Source organism: Lissotriton vulgaris, chromosome 1_1 (assembly GCF_964263255.1).
Source record: "Lissotriton vulgaris chromosome 1_1, aLisVul1.2, whole genome shotgun sequence".
NCBI classification, from domain to species: Eukaryota; Metazoa; Chordata; class Amphibia; order Caudata; family Salamandridae; genus Lissotriton; species Lissotriton vulgaris.
Window position 1 is genome coordinate 968,597,174 of NC_141685.1, and position 22,144 is coordinate 968,619,317.

Sequence of the window (22,144 nt, forward strand, 5' to 3'; positions counted from 1 at the left end):
AAGCACTGGGAGGAGCCTGCTGGACAGGAACAGGAAGTTGGAGACTGTGGGGCACTTCTAAGCATGTCGAATTTTGCGAATTCGCGATCCGCGAATTTGCGGATTTGTGAATTCGCGATCTGCAATATTCGCGAATTTGTGCGAATTTTTGTTTTTTTTGCGTGTTCGCTGGGTTTTTTGCGTGTTCGCGGGGTTTTTTGCGTGTTCATAGGGATTTTTGCATCTTCGCGAGCCGCTTGCAAAGGAAGTTACCCATGCAGTCGTTTATGGGAGAGGGAGAGAGAGATAGATAGATAGATAGATAGATAGATAGATAGATAGATAGATAGATAGATAGATAGATAGATAGAGAGAAAGAGAGGGAAAGAGAGAGGGAGAGAGAGAACGAGAGAAAGAAAGAGAGGCCGGATCTCTGAAGGGCCAGATTCCTGAGTTGCCCCTACAGAACATACAGCTTTTTATTTTTAGCAAAATGCATATGAAAATTGTGCTGTAAAGGTCTCTTTTAGTTTAACCCCTCCTGACAACTCAAAATGGGTGTATTTGCCATCCTCTCCCTTCTTCCTGTTTTTTATATCTGTAAGTGCTTCCTGATGAGGTTTAATTCCTTGGACAGGTGCCTCGTTGCCTACTTGTAACTATTCTCTGACCCTGCTTCAAGGGTCAGAGCAGGGTCAGAGAATAGTTGCAAGTAGGCAACCAGGCGCCAGGAAGCAATTAGCAGCAGGTGTCCAAGTTGAAGTTAATTTGTTTGTAACCCTTTTGTAAAAGGTTACAAAGAAATTAGGTTCAACTTTTGTACCTGCTGCTGTAACCCTTGCTTGGCTGAAAATTTGTCCCGCTGATTCGCGGATTTTACCGCGATTTAGCGAGATTCGCGGATCGCGAAATCGCGGAAAATCCGCAAATTTGCCCGCAAAACGGATTTTACGCCCACCCTTAGGCACTTCATTCCCCCCCCCCCCAAAAAAGGACTACTTGCAAAGAAAGTGCAGGCAAATGTCAACCTGAGGAGTTATTCTGATAAAAATCATCATTTTCAGAAGATTTATACTGCCTGCTGGTGGATTTCTTGTGCAGAATTGCAAATTTAGCAATTTCGCAAACGCGAGATTGTTGCTGCCCGCCGCATCTACGTGTTCGCAATTGTTTACTCCCGCGATGCGTGATCACGGGCCTTTATGACATACTCGCGTTGACAAACTCTTGCTGTGCAAGGTGGCAAGCTGCAAGGCCGTAATCGCGGTCCACAAACTCCTGCGGGATCTCGCAGCAAGATCCAAAATGGCGCAGCACACGCAAACATGGAGAAAAACAACTCTTCAAACACTGAATGACGGTAAGTTAACGCCGCGTGCCGCAATATTGTATTTGTCAAGCACGACCAAGCAAAAAAATCGGCTACGTGCGAATTTGCGAATTTTCGGCAAATTCGCGAGAATTCGTGGATCGCGAATTTGCCGAAAATCCGCAAATTCCGCAAGCGGAACGGATTTTACGCCCATACTTAATACATATCATATGATCTATTAGAAATATCAAGACATTTCACATCAGAAACCATACGACAAGAAATTAACCACAAGATAGTTGCGAGTTTAATGGAAAGACATTTTCTATTAAGTGAAGCGTTATCAGGCCAAAAAGAAAAAATGTCTAAAATAGCTTTAACATCCCACAAGGATTGGTATTTAGGTCTAAGGGGTTTCTTCAGTCTAATAGTTTTCAGAACTCTACAAATGATAACATTCTTACCTACCGTTTTACCATTGAAAAGGGAGTGTCCAGCAGAGATTACTGATCTATAACAATTAATAGATCTATAAGAAAGGCCCTTGTTAAATTCTTCGACAAGAAAGTTAACAATATTCACAATAGGAGCCTCCACGGGATCCAAGTTCCTCTCCATGCCCCAACAAAACCATTTTCTCCAAATGTTGTTGTACCTATAGTGTGTTTCTGGTACCCAGGATTCACCAAGGAGATTGAGAGCTGATGACGAAAGGCCAGACAATTAGTTAGATTGCCTGACACTTTCCAAGCGAGAAGGTACAAATTCCCTGTAAGAATTAGGTGATCTTCTCCGTCTGCGTTTGAAACCAGACCAGCACTGGAAAAAGGTGTTCACCGCAAGAGCCCCCGGGTCGGGCGTCCAGCTGAAGTATTTCGGCAACTGGAAAGTCAATCATCTGGCAATTAAGTCCACATCCAGAGGACACCAAAAGTGAAACAGAACATTGAAAACGTTCACATTGAGTTTCCAATCGCCGAAGGCCGAGCAGAATCTTGAGTTCCAATCGCAGAAAAATTCGACTTTCCCTGGAGGTATTCTGACTTCAGGGAAATCTTGTGTTCTAAACAAAACATTCAGAGCTTCTTGGCTAAATTGGAGAGTTCTGCTGATCTGCTCCCGCCAAGGCGGTTGATATATGAGACTGGGGAGATGTTGTCCATCTTCAGGATGACAGATCTGCCCTGAAGTGAGTGTTTGAAGCTCATTAGGGTTTATAAGCCTGCCGTAAGCTCTAAGAAATTTAGATGATGGGAGGATTCCGCAAGAGACCATACACCACCCGTATTTTGGTCGAGGAAGCGAGCACCCCAACCGTGAAGGCTCGCATCTGATTCTAGGGCCAATTCCGGGGCAGAGCCGAATATTGCTTTGCCATTCCAGGCATCTAAATTCTCCAGCCACCAAGAGAGTTCCGATCTGGCTTCTTGATCCAAGGTCACAGGATCTCCGTACCATAGACAAGACCTGAGGGCTTTTCGTTTTATTCTCTGAAGAGCACAGTAATTCAGGGGTTCCGAAAGATAGCTTGAATGGAAGAGGAAATGAGGCCCAGAAGTCAGGCTAACTCATGCAGGGTTAGAGACTCTTGTTTTAGAACTGACCTGATCTCTTTGCAAATTTTGACAATTTTCTTGGTGGGAACTCAAGGTATCTACGGTGATTTGGAGGGGGGTAAGGATAGATTTTTCCTGGTTTATAATGAAACCAAGACTTTCTATAAGATCCATTGCAGTATTGAGATCATTTAGTAGTTGCGGGTGGAGTTGGGACATGATGAGGATGTCGTCCAAATAAATAATTAAGCGAATACCCTTTTCTCTCAAAAGAGACAATAGCCCTCATAATCTTGTTGAAACACCAAAGGGCAGAGGAAAGTCTGAAGGGGAGAGCATGAAATTGGAAAAGACCGTTGTTCCAGATGAACTGAAGGAAGGGTTGGTGTTCTTGGGCCATAGGGATGGTAAAGTAAGCGTCCTTTAAATCCAGCTTGACCAACCAGTCTCCTTCCAGGAGGATGTCCCTCAGGAGGTGAATAGCCTCCCTTTTGAAGTGTATGTAAACTAGGTATTTGTTTACTTCTCGAAGGTTTATGACCAGTCTCCAACCCTTTTCCTTTTTTTGAACGAGGAAAAGAGTGCTGACAAACCTCTTTAGAGATCATGGGACTTCTAACATAGTGCCCTTTTGAAGCATTGAAGCAATCTCCTCTTTGACAATCTCTTAATGTCCTCCGAAAAAGTCAAAAGTTTTTGGGGCCTGCGTTTGAAAAGGGAGATCTAGAAAATCTATTCTGAAACCCTGAACGGTCTCTAAAACCCAGGGGTCTTGAGTTAAAGATTCCCATATATGATAAAAGTATTGCAGCCCGCCCCCTACCTTTGGGGGGGAAGAAGAGGAAGGAAGAGGAGGACTTACTTGAAGGATTGCTGTTGTTGGGTGTTCCACAGTATCTGTAACCTCTGTTCCGTGAGCCTCTTCTTCTCTGAGGATAGAATTGATGGTTAGATGGGTAGAATCCTCTACATGTTCGTCTGAAGGTTGAGAAGGGCCGTTGGTTGCCACTGCCGGAAGAACGGCACCTTCTTCCAGCCTGTCCAAAACAGTTGGTATTAAAGATGCGTTTCATATTAGCCTGGGCCTTGTCAAGAGCGGTAAAGATAGAGACATACTTTCCTATTGATTTAATCATGTCTTCGCCAAAGAGGAGGCCCCTGGGGTTCTGAAAGGGCTCCTTTTCGGCCACATCACCCAACTTTGGGTTGATCTTGGTGAGGATAGTTCTCCTCCTCTCAATGTTGAGACTGGAATTGGCGTTTCTGAGGAGGACGAGGGCCCTTTGACTCCAACCTCTAATGAGGTTAATGTCAAGAGGAGTGCGAGAGATATGAGATTCTTCTGCCAAGTCCAAAATCCTGGTGAGGGGGCCAAGGATGTCGAGGAGATGATCCTGGCAGCCATTAAGGGCTCTCTCTAGACATTTCCTTGGGTCTTTGCCCAGTTTAAATAGAAATGTAATCATGTCAGGGTCAAGGTTTAGAGTCTGACAAACCTTGTCTTGTATGGAGGGTCCAGGACACTCGGATTTGAGGATGTTCTGAGTCTCTCTTTCGAGTAAATTCCTGAGCCATCTTGTAATAAATTGGGAAACATGTTCCTGAGGGAACCATTTAGAGCTATTGGGGTGGGAGATGTTGAGAGGGCAGAACATTTCCTCTCCCAGGGGGTTGAGGATAGCATTTTTAGAGGAGGAGGAGGAGGAGTCGACCTCAGGTTGGTTGTTAAAATCAATGTCTTCATCAACCAAATCCAGGACGAATTCATTTTAGGGTTTTTGGAAAGTTTCCTCCTCCTCGGAGTCAGTATCTGCATCTTTCTGAGCACTATTGTAGTTTGTGCCGCTAGGGACACCTATCAAATGTGTGCCACCAGGGACACCCATCAAAGTTGTGCCCTGAGGGACACCAGTAACATTTGAGGTGCAAGGGCCTCCCATCAAGTTTGAGGTGCTAAGACCTCCCAAACCAGTTGAAGTGTTAGGACCTCCCATAGTGCTTGCAGAAAGAGGCTCAGAATGTTTAGACTTTTTGGTCCTCTTGCCCTGAGTTAGACATTGAGGATCACGAGAAGGCGGGTAATCAGGGAGATCGTCGTGATCGAGGGCAAGGGGTCTCTTTGAGGACATCACCTCTTTAAGAGTATCCAGCATGCAAGACCTAATTTCTCTTGGGAGGAAGATTTTTAAAAGATTCATTATCATGATTAAGGGAACTAGCAGTGGCATCATCAGAGTCAAGGTCAGACATAATATTGGTCTGCTTTGGCAAAAGTATAGGTTTGTAATCTGAGTTTCCCTTGTCTGGGCAACTGTATAGGTTTGTAAACTGCTTTTCCCCTAATTTTCCTTAAAAAAATTGTTTTAAAGGATATGTCTGTTGTTTTATTTGCAGAGTGCAATCATAAAAAAGAGGGGTCAAAATGATCTCCGGCAGCAGCTGAGGAGAGCGAATTAACTGACACGATCTCTCGAGCCCAGCCACTGCCAGAGAATTCAATTAAAGGAAAGACCGTAGGCAAGCGGGGCACGCGACGCCACTGTTGCTAAGGTGCATTCCTTTGTTGTGAAGACTCGCTCGTGAAGACAGAGCGAGTGCGTATAGAGATTAAAACAAAGTGATGCGCAAAGGATTAAGGGAGCAAATTTGCTTAAAGACTGTATAGCGGACAAACAGTGAAGAAGTGAGAGGGCGTTTCGCAAACGTACGGTGCCCTTAAATGAGAGTGCGGGCCCGCCCGAGGAGAAAAAACAAACTTCGGCGAGGAAGTGGAGGGGAAGGGCGGGTAAAACTCGATAACCATAGATAGGAAATCGAGGGGTGGGGAAGGATGGTGAGAAATCTAGGGTGTAAACTTGAAGATTCAAGTTGGGAAAATAAAATAGCTAGATAGGCAATACAGTGAACAAGCCATAAAGCAGAACAGTCTACAAGTCTATAAGAGAAGAAAAGCTTAATATGATGAAAAGCAAGTCATAAAAACGAATGGTAAAATGTGAGCAACTAATCTGCTTGCGAGCCACATTTAAAAGAGGCAGTCTGTTTGCTCCTCATGCCTTTTATACCATGTGTTCACTGCATTATAGAATTGTTTGGGTTATGATGTAGTGCGGCTGCTTGTGACTGCATTAAAAAAGATGAATGCATAATGAAGCCTCCTGGCTTGTAATGAAATTATATCTCTGAGGCCCCCCCCGCCCTTGTCAGGGTCCTGACTGAATAGTTGTTGCTTTGTTTTTCTCCAGCCCTGGGTCCGTGCGGGGAGCTCGGAGCAGGCTGCACACTGCAGCTGCTTCAGAGCTAGACACACAGCTTTCTACAGATGAGCTGAGAGTGCCCCCCCCTCACATACTGAAGACTGGACCCCCGCACCATGGGGGGGCGGCAGGGGTGTTTGTTACACCCCTTGTACCTAGATTGGACCATTCTGCACTGCTTTCTAATACTTTCTTTCAGTATGTTCCATATTGTCTGCTTTTAAGTCTTCTGTGCTTTCAGAGGGTGAGTTAATGTCGACTGAGGTTCTTTAAACTACAAAGGAAAATGTGCTTTTGTCTGGTTCTCCTGTTTATCCTAAACCTCTATTGACACATTTTCATATAGGGTCTTGTATTCTTTCATAATATAAATTTCTGTCTCTGTTTTAGATCCTACTCTCTTAGACAATGTGGACTTTCCTGGAAGTGACATTGAGAAAATCTTGGCTCCAGATGCGGAATGCTGCCAGATTTACTGCACTGCCCATTTTCGATGCACATTTTTCACCTTTATTTTAAAGCATCCTGGGATTCCAAGGTAGCTGACGTTTTATAATGTGTATTCATGGGTATATTGCCTGTTGAACAAGAAAGACATATTACTGGCCTCTAACATGACAGCAGAACTGAAAACTTATGTAAGCAGGCCCTTAAGTGCAGGTGAGTATGGAAGTCCCAAAACCAAACTAATTCCAGGGTGCAACCAATTTGCAACCAATTTTCAGCAAGGTACAGAAAGGCGGGGAATTACGGTTACAAATTATATTAGCACCTCCAATGTGTGCATCCTATTTATCCTGTACAGGGAGACGCTAGTTGATGTCATCAACAAGTTGGATGTCTGTGTGGACCAGTACACCGAATAATTCTCAATGATACCTGCAGAGGCAGGGAGCCAATGAGGGAATGGAAAAGATGTAGATCTGAGTTCCAATCCTTCCCCAGTCAAAGGAAATTATTTCAAGGCACTGCAGCTCCCCAACCCCCCCTCCCCCAAGAGAAGAGTTGACCCCTATCAATCTCTGATACCCGTGGCTAACTTTAGATACCCAAAGATATGGCAATGAATCCTCGCAGCTGCCATTCTGGTTTCAAGCAGCAGCAGGGAAATTTGGGATACGAAGTGCTGAAGACCCAGGTAGATAGACAGCATCACATGCAGCCAGTCTGATCAGGGTTCTGGTGTCCATGGCACTGTGTAAGGGGTGTGCATCCTGGCAATGGACAGTCTGACACATAGAGGAGGCACCGGGCTAGTGAGGGTGTGCCTCTTCTTCCTTGCATAGCGACGGTTCTGACCAGAGGGACCTGTAAATAGTGTGGAACCAACAGCTCAAAATGAAGGAAAATGTGTGCAGAGACAAGCCACAGTGCGGGAACTTGCCTACGAGCCCAGTGGCCTTGTCACTGTGGCTTTGCCAACAGGGTCTGTGGCCTCATGGTGCATAGCTTGTAGGGGATGTGACCTTGCCTGCTGCGCATTAACTAGTTGAGCCATGAAAGTTTTGCTCGTGTAGGGGCTGTATGAGGGCCACCTCCAACCACCATCGAGATTAGAGTAGTAGACCGCAAAGGCCTCGTAGATTGCTAACCTGACTATACAGAAGTTTATCCTCTAAGCTGCACATTTGCAGTACTTGAGAACCCTTTTATCGAAGTTAGTGAGCCGGTTTATCATTCTACCAGTCTTGTCACATTCCGCATTCGCTCTTGTTATGTATGCTCGGAACCCGTATGCCTGTTGTCAATTCTCTAACATGATGAATTTCTCCCTTTCTGCTCAGTCCTTCTTGAGATGCCTATGTTCCCTCATTTAGCTCTAACTATGATAAGAGTTCCTCCTGGTGTGCAATCTCGACATGAAGCTAGGCCCAAGTCCCCACCACAGCTGATATGCAGTGATCGCATGCTATTTAATTTAAATGCCTCCAATTCTGTTAGTAAAGAAGAAGCCTCACCAATGTTCTCCCTAAAGTAATTACAGATCATGTCCCTCAGTGCAAATGTTGTAGTGCTGAGTTTTGAGGCCGGAATGCTAGGTCTGGATATCTTCCAGTCAAGAGTCCATAAATGTAAATGTAAATGTATGTGTCTTTTATGTTATGGTCAGAGTGAGTTTTTGCAAGATATTCAGCTTCTTTGGATCTCGTCTATGTCAGTAGAATGTAAGAAAACATCTAGGCGTACCAATAGTTCATGCATTCTCAAGTAAAAAGAATAAACTCCGCCCTCCGGCTATAAGATTCACCAGGTGTCATCAAATCCCCGGTTGTTGATCCAGTCTCAAAACAATTTGTAGTCTTATGGATCGAGGAGGGGATGTAGGTAGTGTGGGATGTGGGCTAAAATTACATCAGCCACACAGTTGAGATCTCCTCTGAGTAATATAGGGTAGTGGTAGTGGTGTATACTGGTGAGGAGGGGCACTGGAGAAAGATAGCTGGCCAGCATTAGGAGCATAAATGTTCACGAGGGCTATGTCTTTGCCATTTAACTTGACTGCAAATAGCACATCTACCTCCTGGCAGTGCTTTTTTTGTAAAAAAAGAGTGCTGGTGCTGAAAAGCCACAGCCCACATCTACGTCCGGTGTACCCAACTTTCAACTCCAGCATTGCCTCAGTCTCTATCCTGTAACCATACTCTGCTGTCTGTTCCCTAAATCATGTGTTTTACTTCTTTACCTACACCCGACAGATGAGTGCAAAAACAAAATGCAAGTAATATTGTACCCACCCCCTGCAGAGTCAGAAATCGTAGCCCTGGACTTTTGAAAAGTGCCGGTGCTGAGCACCGGAAAGCACGTCTCAAATTAAGCACTGCCTTCTGAGTCAGTCATCTCTATCTGTGAGAAGAACAGGGTCCCAGAAAACATCCAAGCCAGCACCCCTCTAGTGAGTAATGAATACATAAGAGCAAAGATTTTCCTCCTCCAGCACTTCTGCAGCGCCAGGCCATCCTCTTTTGTTAGGCAAGTCTCCTGGAGGAAAACAATTTGGACCCTCCATCCTTGAGCTGCATCGCTACGAGGTAACGTCCCTTCCAACCCTTTGTCCACATTGCAACGCCCCTCTTACCCGGTGGCAGACCAAATCACCGAAGCAGGAATACCGTATGTTTTCACTAAACTGCAGATCTCTGCCAAAACATAAGGTGGAAATTTCGTTTCTACTAGAAGATCGTTCGCCGGACGCAGTATTTCTATCTGAAACATGGCTGACACCCGACTCTGACCCGGCTGTTGTAACCTTCCTCCCCTCGGGCTTTCAAATCATCCGACAAGATCGTTCGGAGGGTAGAGGTGGAGGGTTAGCAATTATATTCAAAGAACAATATCACTGCAGACTCATCCCTGAAACTATCCCAGACTGTGAGAGCCTTGCTTTCTCGCTGGAGTTCTCCCCTAACCATTGCTTTTCGGGCAAATTGATATACCGCCCACCTGGTCCCCCTAAACAATTTCACAATCTCTTATCAGTAATTATGGCGCCACACGTTAGCACTTCCGCCAACTATACCGTGCTAGGTGACCTCAATTTTCATTTTGATTCACCGCTGGATTCTCTGGCTATCACGTTAACCGATGACCTGGCTGCGTTGCAACTTAGCCAACGAGTAAAAGCATCTACCCATGTGAAGGGTCACCTGTTAGACCCAGTGTTCAGTAACGGCGAGGACCTTGTGGTTGGGTTTCCGCTCCCCCTCCCGTGGACTGACCACTTTTTGGTTCCCTTTACTTGGTCTACTCAGAAATCCAGTCCGGTAAAACCATCGATAAGACTTGCCAGATCCTGGGCACGGATACTTACAGAGGAATGGAAAAACTTACTTATGAAAGAACTTCCCCCTATGAACGAGGATCCATGTTTGGCTAACCAGGCCTATGAAAACTGGATCCTGCACTCTCTCGAATCCATCCTCCCCCTCAAGAAATCAATGGTAAAACGCCTCCATAAAACAGCACCGTGGTTTTCGGAGGCACTTAGGAACAAAAAGCGCCAATGCCGGCAAATTGAAAGAAAATGGCGCTTAGACTATTCCATGGAGGAAAAGACTCGATATCGAGAGGAGATAAAAGCATATAAAAGGGAACTAAAAGCCGCCCAAGCAGTGTACTTCTCTGACAAGATCTTAGCTGCAAAATCCAAACCTAGAGAAATTTTTCAAACCTTGCAAAAACTTACAAAACTCCCGTCTCCAATTGTTTTGAAGGAAAAGTCTGTTTCCCAGTGCAATGACTTGGCTGAATTTTTTTCTGCAAAAGTAAATAAAATATATGCCTCCTTTCCCTGCACTCTCACTCCCACCCCTCCGCTAATTCAGGATAAAATCAAGACCTCCACCTCTGCTCAGTCACTTTCCTTGCATGGCTCTCGAAGTATTGGAATCCATGGCTCGGAAAGTAAAATCCGGATCTCCATCTGATCCGGCACCCCCTGAAGCCATGATGCTGGTCTTTCAGACTGTCCTACCGATCATTAGGAACCTGCTAAATGCCTCCATTGCCTCGGGCATTGTCCCTTCTGCTTGGAAACGGGCGATGGTCCGAGCGCTGATAAAAAAGCCCAATCTGGAACCATCGGACTTTGGGAACTATCGTCCGATTTCCCTGCTTCCCTGGGTGAGTATGATCGTGGAGAGGTATGTCAATCTCCAGCTGGTCAGCTTCCTTGAGGATAACCAGCTGCTAGACACCACCCAGACAGGGTTCAGGCCTAAGCATGGAACAGAATCCGCCCTCCTAATGGCCATCGAGGAGTCCAGGAAAATCCTTGATCAGGGAGGATCAGTGGCAGTGATCCTCCTTGATCTCAGTGAGGCATTCGACACGGTCAGTCATGCCACCTTACTGAACCGTCTTTCGGATGTCGGCATTGTGGACAAGGCGTGGCTCTGGTTAAAATCTTTTTTGAGCAACAGGTCATTCCAAGTGTTTGATGGACAGACAGTGTCTTCTAGCATTCCCCTGAAGTGCGGAGTCCCGCAGGGCTCCTCATTAAGCCCCGCGCTTTTTAACGTCTATATGAGGCCACTGGCTGAGGTAGTTCGTCCGTATGGAGTCAAGATCATATCCTATGCGGACGATACCCAGCTGGTGGTCTCATTAGCGCATGAGGCTCTTCAATCACGATCAGGGGGACTTACCGAATGTCTGGAGGAGGTGAAGACCTGGATGACTCAGTCATCATTGAAACTTAATGGTGACAAAACGGAGCTCATGCTCCTGGGCCCTGCCAACCCCACATTTTTCAACTCATTGTGGCCCCCCTGTCTAGGTCCCCCCCCCGGCCCCGAAGGATAACATCAAAAGCCTAGGGGTATGGCTGGACAGGAGTCTCTCACTCAACACCCAGGCCACAAAGCTTTCAGCCACCTGCTTTGGAATACTCAGGACACTGAAGAAAGTTCTTCCTTTGCTCCCAATGGAGGCAAAGCAGATAGCCATACAGGGCCTGATACAATCACGGCTGGACTCTAACAACGTCCTATATCTGGGTGCACCAGAGTACACCTTAAAGAGACTACAGCTGGTACAAAACTGTGCCGCGCGTACTCTGCTGCAGATTCCTCGTAGATTGTCAGTAAAGGCGGCTCTGACCAATCTTCACTGGCTCCCAGTGTGTAAGAGAGTCTTTTTTAAAGCAATGTGTATTGCCCACCAGGCTTTCTGGGATTCGGTCCTCCAATCACCCGTGATCTAGTAAGCCAGTATCACCCAGGTAGAAATCTGCGCTCTAGTCAGGCCTTCATGGCAGCAGTCAGTCCCCAGAGTCAAAAGGTCTAGATCTAGCGGAAGGACGTATGCCTTCAACGCCGCCAAGATCTGGAACTCCCTCCCGTCTCACCTGAGATCCAATCCTGATCTCGTTTCCTTCCGTAAACAATTAAAAACACACCTATTCAATTCCGTTTAATTTAACTCAGTTTTTCCCTCTTTTTCTGGTTCTCAGCCTCTTTATCCTTCACTGGTTCCTTTTTTTAGCACTTGGACGCCTCGGGCAGGAATCGCGCTGTTATAAATTCACTTTCATTCATTCTTTCATTCATTCATCCTTTAAGACATGTCTGGCCCTTGTGCCTCTTGGAAGAGGAATTTCTTGGGAGCACCCCTATAGTGGGAGTAGTGCAAGCCATTGGGCTAGAGTCAGAATCTGAGAGTGTTGCATCCCAACATGCGGCCTACTCCATATCTCCCTCCAGTAGGACATGCGTGTGTAGGAATAAAGCAAACACCCAAGTATATGATGAATGGAGAAACTTCAACAGTCCCCCCCCACCCAATACGCCTCCCCGGGCAGTCGGGCCATGACACTTCATCCAAGCAATAATAAACCATAGCATTAACGCTTCTCTAGTGAGAACTGATGGGACTGTCAATTGAGATTAGGGAGGGGGAGTAAACCCTCTTAGTCCTGGGATCTAAAGTTTGAGTCCTTCCCTACCCTTCCCAAAGGACTCAAGCCATGCAGGAGGCAATTCAATTGGTGTGTCAGATATCAGGAGGGGTCTTTCGAGCAGATCTCCTGAGTGCAGCTTACGCGGATGTCTGTAGCCTGAAGTACGGATTCTTCCTGTTCCCGATCCACGAATAAGGAGTGGTCAAGAGTACATCGATAGAGACAACCCCGGCTCCATTAATTGGGCGAGCGTGTGGACTTTTGGAAGTGAGAGCGGATGCCCTCATTTAACGGAGGGCCCGCTTTGTGTACATTAGACAAGGAAGCTTTCCCTGTGTCCAGGAATAGTTAACCTGTGTGGATTATATCATTCTTGCAAGTACCCTTTTCCTGATGAAGCCAAAAAGGACAACTGGCGGAAACGCGACCGCGACTGTGTCGACACCTGTGTGATAAGAAGTCCCCATATATTTGGATTTTGTGTTTCATTTCTGGCGCCCTCATAAATATATATTTCTTTGTTAAGGAGAATTTACAACCTAGGCGCTGCAAGGACTTCCTCTGTTGTGATATATCACTCAAAACGTGGGAGTGGGTATTGTAAAAATGTCGTTTTTTTCTTTGTAGGGTACACTGTTGTATGTGTAGTATATATATTGTATATGTAGGCTGTATATATAGTGAATTTTTGTAATATTCTGATTGCCTTGTTGTTTTGTACCACTTTGTCTTGTGACACGTATACATGTCCTTAAAAATGTTCTGTATAAATTTGATTCTGATACAAATAATCGTAAAAAACAGGATACTTAAATATATCTTGTTGGAAAAATAAATGTTGAATTGATTCCTCACTACCTTTTTTCTCTACTTCCTTATCCTTGTGATGCCCCTTGCCTAGGAATGGGAGGGTAATTTGGGCAGAACCCCTTCATAATTTTCTAGTAGCTTACTCCTGCCCGGCAGACCAGCCGGGGATATTGTACTGTCAAATGTCATCCACCGATTTAGGTGTGATCTCAGGTAGCTGGGCGCAGGAGCTAGTGATACGGTCCACATCAGACCCAGAGTCCTCGTCCGAAGGGACTGCACTGCCCTGGTCTCTCTCGCTGTGCACCATCAGGGCAGACGTTGCAAGAGCCAGGCCTCTTCCTGCCCAAGCCTGTCACACTGAACCCTCGGCTTTCTTTCTCCTGGAGGGAGACCATTTGAATCTCCACAGTATGGGGATACCTTTCCTATGGTCTGGACTGCATTGGGGCACCTGCTTGTGAAGCCATTCCTGTGCTGCAGTGTGGGTTTAAAAAAAGACTTTTTATTCTGTAGTACGCTGAGTTTAGCAGGAACAAAGCATGTGTAATATCTAGATCACGCAGCCTCTCTTTGATTGGTATAAAGGAAATCATAGTAAGCCCTGGCAGCTACTGTGATCATCAGAAAAAATTAGACTTTTGTATTTTCCACTTGGAAGGGGCCCGCAATGCAAGCCTGTTGCAGTAGATAGCCTGTCACAGTAATGAAGAAGCCAGGCCACTATGGGCAGAGGTAGCACGCCTGGCACTGAGGAAATCGGTACGCTACTCTGTATGTTCACTACAGGGCATACATTTTGAACAGGCCTTCCTGGGCTACCACCTCTTGTAGCGAATACTCAAGAAAGGAAATCATTGAGTCACCTTTTATACATTCAGGAAGACCTACTGTTATATTATTACACTGGGCCCTGCCCTCTTGATCTTCAATTCTGGCCGCCAATGTTCAGATCTGATCAGACATATTGTGCAATGTAGATGAATGACCAGGGCTAGATTGGCAACAGGAGTCTCCACTGTGTGCATTTGGTCTGCTAATTTTCTGTGATCTCTGAGTAAACGGAGATCTATCGCCACTGAATCAATCTTGGCCTCCAGTGACTCTTTGATAGAGTTATTGGCTTTGAGTTGCATCCAGTTTGAACCCTGTGGCGAAGTTACATCCACATCTGCTGCATGTATAGGTAGGGGACAAACTGGTATCCCCTGTCGGGGGGGGGGTCCCTGTGGAGGGGGTGTTCTTCCTTTGTCTTATTAGTGCACCCCATGAGCCTAGGAGTGATGATGCAATGGTACTAGATCATTGTGTAAGGACTATGATGTGTATATATATTTGTGGGGTCTGTCTAGAGCTGGGGCAAGGCACAGAGAGGCAGGATATAGACCCTACGTATCGGGCTAAGCGTCTGTGCTCTACTCCTGTATTGCGGAAGGAAAGTTTCTGATGAAGGCCAAAAGGGGGAAAGCATGGAGACGGAGGTGAATGGGGCTGTACTCCTGAAGAGCCACTGCTTTTGAGGTCTCTGTGTGGTTACTAATGGTGGATAAGTCTCTCAGGGGTACTGAACACGGAGGGAGCCCCCTCCGTCTAGTAGTCAGTAATGCCCTGTATGCTTCCTCTGACAAATGGAGTAACATGGTGTCTTGCCGCTCATTACCCCAGGTTGCTTGGGCTGTAGGTCCCGCTCGGGCTATGCCCTTGGTGCCCTCTATGCTGTGAAGCCCTCTGGGGTGGAAGGTGCACAGAGTGAGGCTCCGAGTTCAGGTCCTCTCTGCAGGGCAACCTGGCCATGACAGTGATGTGCTATTACCCCCTGCAGTCCCCAGCTGGCCAGGTTTGATTATGTCATGGTGGCGTTCAAGGCACTCAGTGAGGTCTGAGTAAAGAAAGCACTGGGGCCTTCCTGAGAATTTGTCAGAGGATAGCCATAATGGCTATTTTGCTTGTGATCGTCTGGATGCATTCTCCATATTGTACACAGGGAATCTCCACTTTGCTGCTCAGGGGCCACTATCTGTCCTTTTAATTCAGCTCCATGCCATTCACACCATCTTTCCGTTGTCCAGACAGCCCGTGATACTTTCAGTGTGGGGAATGCGACATCCCCCCACAGGACGCAGGGCACACGACACTGACACCAGATGCGGTCACCACACACTGGATGACAATCGATCCTGTGGGTGGGTGGGGCATTCTCTGCTCCTTGGGACAATCGACCAGTCATAGGAAAGGAAGAGAGCAAGCGGCCCCTACAGCCCCATGTCAAGAGGGTCAGACCGCATTCAAGGCTGCAGTCTAGTGATTCCCATTGGGTAACAGCAGTGGGCCTGCTTTGCGGCACAGCAGCAGCTTCCTTATGGTGCTATCTTGAAAGAACATGGTCAGTTGCATGCCATGACTCCCAGGGCGGCAATCTTAAGCGGTGCCTCCACCCCCGAGCAGTCTACCGCCTCCCTCTTGGTCTTTGAGACACCGGGTCGAGCAAATAGAGCTTCAAAAGTGGGATTTACCGCATGGCGGGTAGCTCTGCCCCCCCTCCCCCCATTCCCAGGATCAGAACTTATCACTGTAAACATGGCTGTAGAGGGGGTTACTTGAACAAACTAAGACTCCTTCTGACTGATGGGCACCAGGGTTCAATAGAAATTAGTATTACATAGTTTCACAGCTCTAATATGTAGCTAGATGAGCAGTAGGAGATGAATCACCGTTGACTGTGTACCTCAGCTGAATTGTGGTCGAAGTCTCTATTGGAGCCTTGAGGAGCCTGAAGCTTCATTTCTGCAGGCTACGGCACATGACTGTTGTGCTAGTTATCTGAAAAGGATGGGCGTGCTCTTGATCCTCTTCGGTGGTAGCCTAGATCTATAGAGGCATGCAAGAATATCAATGTGTCTTGGAGCTGGGACTACCACTGTGGGTGAAGTGTATGAATCACACGGGCTCCACACATTTGATGATATTAAGTCCAACTATATATCTATTGCACAGTTCTTGGCATAACTGCTCCTCATCAAATCAAATGTCATAAGAATTAATTTGGTCAGATGTATTTGCCTGTACAGATGATTAGAAACAACTTTTCCTGCAGGTTCTCCCAGTGTGTTATTAATTTGTGTGATTTTTAATTGCTAAATAGTGTTTTTTTAATCTTTTTAAATTGTCCTTTGGAAATTATTGCTTTATGTATGATCATATGTTCAATTAGATTTTAATAAAATATTTGTATTTTTCCTACACTTGGCCTTTGATGGAGGTGGTGTTATGTTCTGGTGATGTGGTTTTATGTATGAATGTATATGTTGAAGTGAAGTGAGTTACCCAAGGGGGATTTCTTTCTGACTGAGGTGTTCTAAACATAAAACAATTACACAGAGACCCACTTTGTCACATGAAAACCCTAACATGCCATTTAAACAACTGTCACATATACGCCTTAACACCTCACCCAGACACATGAATGACCACTTATTCACAGAGTACTCCGTGACGAAATACAAACTACACCCAAATTCACTTCCTGCACTCGTTCATGGAGATACTTACTCAGCTCACATAGGCAAACACCTTTGGATTGAATATATCTTCACATTATAGTTAGACGGTTGAAAACTATATACCATGCAATTTTAATTGTTTTTTAATGTTTGTACTGCCAATATGATTGAGTTTACGAATGTCAGGGGTTGTAGTGTAGTAAACATAAATTGACTGTCAAGTGCACATATTAACAAAGTGCTTGATTTTAGGGCTACAATTCCATCAATATTTCATTTTTCATTTCTTTCTTTGCAGCTATACCTGTTTTCTGAAATACACGGACATTGGTCTTCCGTTAAGGAGAGCCACTTTGGAAAATGCTGTGTCTGGGTTTCGTTTATCCACAGATGACCCAAACAAACATAGTACGTATTGTATAAATGAACGCTTCCCCTTGGAATCGTCTGTCCAATCTGTTTTATTTGAATATTAGATGAATGATGCACATCTGAGAAGCGTGTACATAGTGACAACTCCAGTGCAATCACTGCTCATCCTTATGTGGTTATAGTCTGAAAACAGTTTGTACAATTTTTATATATTTGCTAACTTTGTTGTTTTTTTGTGCATAGCAAACCTATTTTCTAAACACGTGATCTTAGATAGATGTTTGACAAGACTTTATATTCAGTTGTTTCATTCTTTTTCTTTTTTGTGATTCAGTATACATACTATTTGCATCAATATGTTAAAAAACTGCAACTTCTAGACTGAGTTTTCCTGGACCGGAATCAAGCATCCTAAGACTGGTTTCTGGCTACGTCTGACCATAGCCATCCCACTCGGGGTGACAAATGCAAAAACCACAGTTGATGGACAGAATGCAGAGCAATGTCATACAATGTCATACATTCACCCCAGTGCAATCTAATGCCTAAAACATTAAAGATTCAGAAAAGGGGGTTGTGATGGACAGAGTATCTGAATTAAGCAGACCACTCCTACCCAGTCCAAAGATCAGAGCTTGATCCATCACCGTTTTTTAGCTCACTGCACCATTCCAGCTCAGAACCCAGCTACATGCAAATTAGTCTGTCCCTGGCCCAGTGCATCATGGGAACAGGGCAGACCAAACTTCCAAGCCAATTATTTTACTGGAAAGGAAACAAGCTTCCGGGGACCGGTTTGTGGCATTACAGCCGTCTTCGGCCCGGCTTGCTTGAATCCTGATGGTGCAGTGAGCAAGGGACTCACATCTGAGCATACCCTTCCACGCTTATGGTGGACAAAACGATTCAGAAAAGGGGGTGGTGATGGACAGAGTATCTGAATTAAGCAGACCACTCCTACCCAGTCCAAAGATCAGGGCTTGATCCATCACCGTTTTTTAGCTCACTGCACCAGTCCAGCTCAGAACCCGGCTACATGCAAATTAGTCTGTCCCCGGCCCAGTGCATCATGGGAACAGGGCAGACCAAACTACCAAGCCAATTCTTTTGCTGGAAAGGAAAACAGCTTCCGGGGACCGGTTTCTGGCATTACAGCCGTCTTCGGCCCGGCTTGCTTGAATCCTGATGGTGCAGTGAGCAAGGGACTCATATCTGAGCATACCCTTCCACGCTTATGGTGGACAAAACGATTCAGAAAAGGGGGTGGTGATGGACAGAGTATTTGAATTAAGCAGACCACTCCTACCCAGTCCAAAGATCAGGGCTTGATCCATCACCGTTTTTTAGCTCACTGCACCATTCCAGCTCAGAACCCGGCTACATGCAAATTAGTCTGTCCCTGGCCCAGTGCATCATGGGGACAGGGCAGACCAAACTACCAAGCCAATTCTTTTACTGGAAAGGAAACAAGCTTCCGGGGACCGGTTTCTGGCATTACAGCCATCTTCGGCCCGGCTTGCTTGAATCCTGATGGTGCAGTGAGCAAGGGACTCACATCTGAGCATACCCTTCCACGCTTATGGTGGACAAAACGATTCAGAAAAGGGGGTGGTGATGGACAGAGTATCTGAATTAAGCAGACCACTCCTACCCAGTCCAAAGATCAGGACTTGATCCATCACCGTTTTTTAGCTCACTGCACCATTCCAGCTCTGAACCCGGCTACATGCAAATTAGTCTGTCCCTGGCCCAGTGCATCATGGGTACAGGGCAGACCAAACTACCAAGCCAATTATTTTACTGGAAAGGAAACAAGCTTCCGGGAAACGGTTTCTGGCATTACAGCCGTCATCGGCCCGGCTTGCTTGAATTCTGATGGTGCAGTGAGCAAGGGACTCGCATCTGAGCATACCCTTCCACGCTTATGGTGGACAAAACAATTCAGAAAAGGGGGTGGTGATGGACAGAGTATCTGAATCAAGCAGACCACTCCTACCCAGTCCAAAGATCAGGGCTTGATCCATCACCGTTTTTTAGCTCACTGCACCATTCCAGCTCAGAACCCAGCTACATGCAAATTAGTCTGTCCCTGGCCCAGTGCATCATGGGAACAGGGCAGACCAAACTACCAAGCCAATTCTTTTACTGGAAAGGAAACAAGCTTCCGGGGACCGGTTTCTGGCATTACAGCCGTCTTCAGCCCGGCTTGCTTGAATCCTGATGGTGTAGTGAGCAAGGGACTCACATCTGAGCATACCCTTCCACGCTTATGGTGGACAAAACGATTCAGAAAAGGGGGTGGTGATGGACAGAGTATCTGAATTAAGCAGACCACTCCTACTCAGTCCAAAGATCAGGGCTTGATCCATCACCGTTTTTTAGCTCACTGCACCATTCCAGCTCAGAACCCGGCTACATGCAAATTAGTCTGTCCCTGGCCCAGTGCATCATGGGAACAGGGCAGACCAAACTACCAAGCCAATTCTTTTACTGGAAAGGAAACAAGCTTCCGGGGACCGATTTCTGGCATTACAGCCGTCTTCGGCCCGGCTTGCTTGAATCCTGATGGTGCAGTGAGCAAGGGACTCACATCTGAGCATACCCTTCCCCCTTTTTCTGAATAAAACATTAAAGAGCCAACCACAGATATCGAGTCATGCAAGACCTGGTCAAAATCTAAAGGTCAGGCCAACTGCGATGGAGTGCAGTTTGAATACAAGAAGTAGGTTGTGCACAGTCAGCGCCCACCTTCGGACTTTGGAAAGGAAAGTGTCTGAGAAGGTACCATTTCAGCAAGGATGCAGGAGTGCCAAAAAAGGAGGGTCTTTGTCAGATGGCCATAGAGTGAAGTCACAGAGAATGTTACCTTCAGATTTAGCTGTCAAAATGGAAGTTGAAAATATCCAGCAGGATGAAGCAGGAGGCTGTAGCTAAAGACAGTTTGTTCCATGAGGTCGATCCCCCTTTGGCGAAGGACCCACTGAAAAGGATTTGCTGCTGCTGACAAGAATGTAGCGGGAGAAGCAGCAAAGTCTATCTGACCAGCAGTGCATGTAGGGCGGATAGGCAAACAGGTTGGTCCCGGACTCCTCATTTTTCTCAAAGAACATTTTGGGCACATTTGGTCTGTCCTCCATTTTTGAAAATGCCCTTTTGGCACATTTAGCACCACAACCTAGGGTCCAAGAGTGAAGGGAGACCTCTTGGGAGTTCAGGGCTCATTCAGGCAGGTCCAGGTGCGCGTAAGATGGTGGGAGCCAGTTATGTCCCTGTGGCTCTGAACAGGAGGTCAGCAAACTAGCCCTTGGAGGCACTTCTGGCAATCCTGGCTGAAGATGCAGGGCTGGCCTCTGAGGGTTCAAAGCAGGCTCCAAGTAACGGCAGTAAGGCAGAGTGCACAGCAGGTCACCAAAGCAGGCAGTCCTCTGAGCCCCTCCGCAGGTCCAGTAGTTTATGCCCTCGTGCCCTGCTTCTAGAAGGCGGGAGAAGCTTCTGGAAAGTTTCTTTGAATGGCATGGAATTTCCTAGCTCCACTACCCTGGCTGTTGCAGTGGCAATACAGGGTTGTTCAGCTTAATATGAGGAGACAGGACACAGACTATTCAAGTCCAAGTGGGCTGTGCTCAGCTCTGCACCCCCCTCCAATCCTGTCATTGATGGCCCATTGATTCTCAGTTAATACCACTATTGTGATTGGATGTGAGGAATTCACAAAGTCTGTCATCTACACATAATCATGTGAATTAAGACAGGCTGCAGGAACAAAGGTCTAGGTGCAGGAACATGTCAACTTTCTAAAAGTGCAAAAACCAGTTGATGGGCAGAATGCAGAACAATGTCATACATTCACCCCAGTACAGAGATCTGGGCCTAAATCCATTGTTTTTTGCACTCCACACCAGCCCAGTTCAGACATGGCCATATGCAAATCAGCCTTGACCCTGTGTTTCATGAGAACAGTCCAACCCGAACTGCCAAGCCATGTCTTTCCTGTACCGGAATCAAGCATCCTAGGATCGGTTTCTGGCTATCAGCCGTCTTCAGCCAGGATAGCTTGACTCCAGTGGTGTGGAGAGCATGGGACTCACGTCTGAGCATACCCATCCCACTCGGGGTGACGAATGCAAAAACCACAGTTGATAAACAGAATGCAGAACAATGTCATACATTCACCCCAGTACAGAGATCTGGGGCTAAATCCATCATTTATTTGCACTCCACACCACCCCAGTTCAGACATGGCGATATGCAAATCAGTCTTGACCCTGTGCCTCATGGGAACAGTCCAGCCAGAACTGCCAAGCCATGTCTTTCCTGGACTGGAATCAAGCATCCTAGGTCCGGTTTCTGGCTATCAGCCGTCTTCAGCCAGGATAGCTTGATTCCAGTGGTGTGGAGAGCATGGACACCACCCCAGTTCAGACATGTGGAGAAGCGTGGCTCCACGGTTAGAGCGGCAGACCCTGATGCAGAGGTCTGGCCCGGGACCAGGGTTCCATTCCCACCTCGGCGGCTCTTAGACTCAATCTCCCCGGACCTGATTGTTCTCGCCTCGGTGCCTAGTCTAATCATGGGTCCCACTCTGTGACTCTGGGCAATAGCTTTCTTAATCTCCACAAAGGCCCCATCAACGCTTGGATGCCTGGCTTCACCTTGGGGGTGCCCAGGAGTGGACATCTCACAGGAAAGCCAGGAAAAGTTCCACAGCGGTATAAATACAGCGCTACGAGACCTCTGGGTAGAAGGCGCTATATAAATGCAAACACATTTACATTTACATTTACATGGCCATATGCAAATCAGCCTTGATCCTGTGCCTCATGGGAACAGTCCAGCCCGAACTGCCAAGCCATGTCTTTCCTGGACTGGAATCAAGCATCCTAGGACCGGTTTCTGGCTATCAGCCGTCTTCAGCCAGGATAGCTTGACTCCAGTGGTGTGGAGAGCATGGGACTCACGCC

General features: G+C 46.5%; 1 protein-coding gene across 2 annotated transcripts in view; it reads left to right on the forward strand.

Annotated features, from left to right (window-relative positions):
- LOC147748302 (coagulation factor XI-like) overlaps positions 1–22,144 on the forward strand; it is a 181,144-nt gene that overhangs the window by 65,064 nt on the left and 93,936 nt on the right. For both annotated transcript variants that reach the window (XM_086960071.1, XM_086960062.1), the window contains 2 exons: positions 6,495–6,642; positions 17,110–17,219. In XM_086960071.1, the coding sequence (XP_086816197.1) occupies positions 6,495–6,642; positions 17,110–17,219 (258 nt within the window). The remainder of the gene's footprint in view (positions 1–6,494; positions 6,643–17,109; positions 17,220–22,144) is intronic.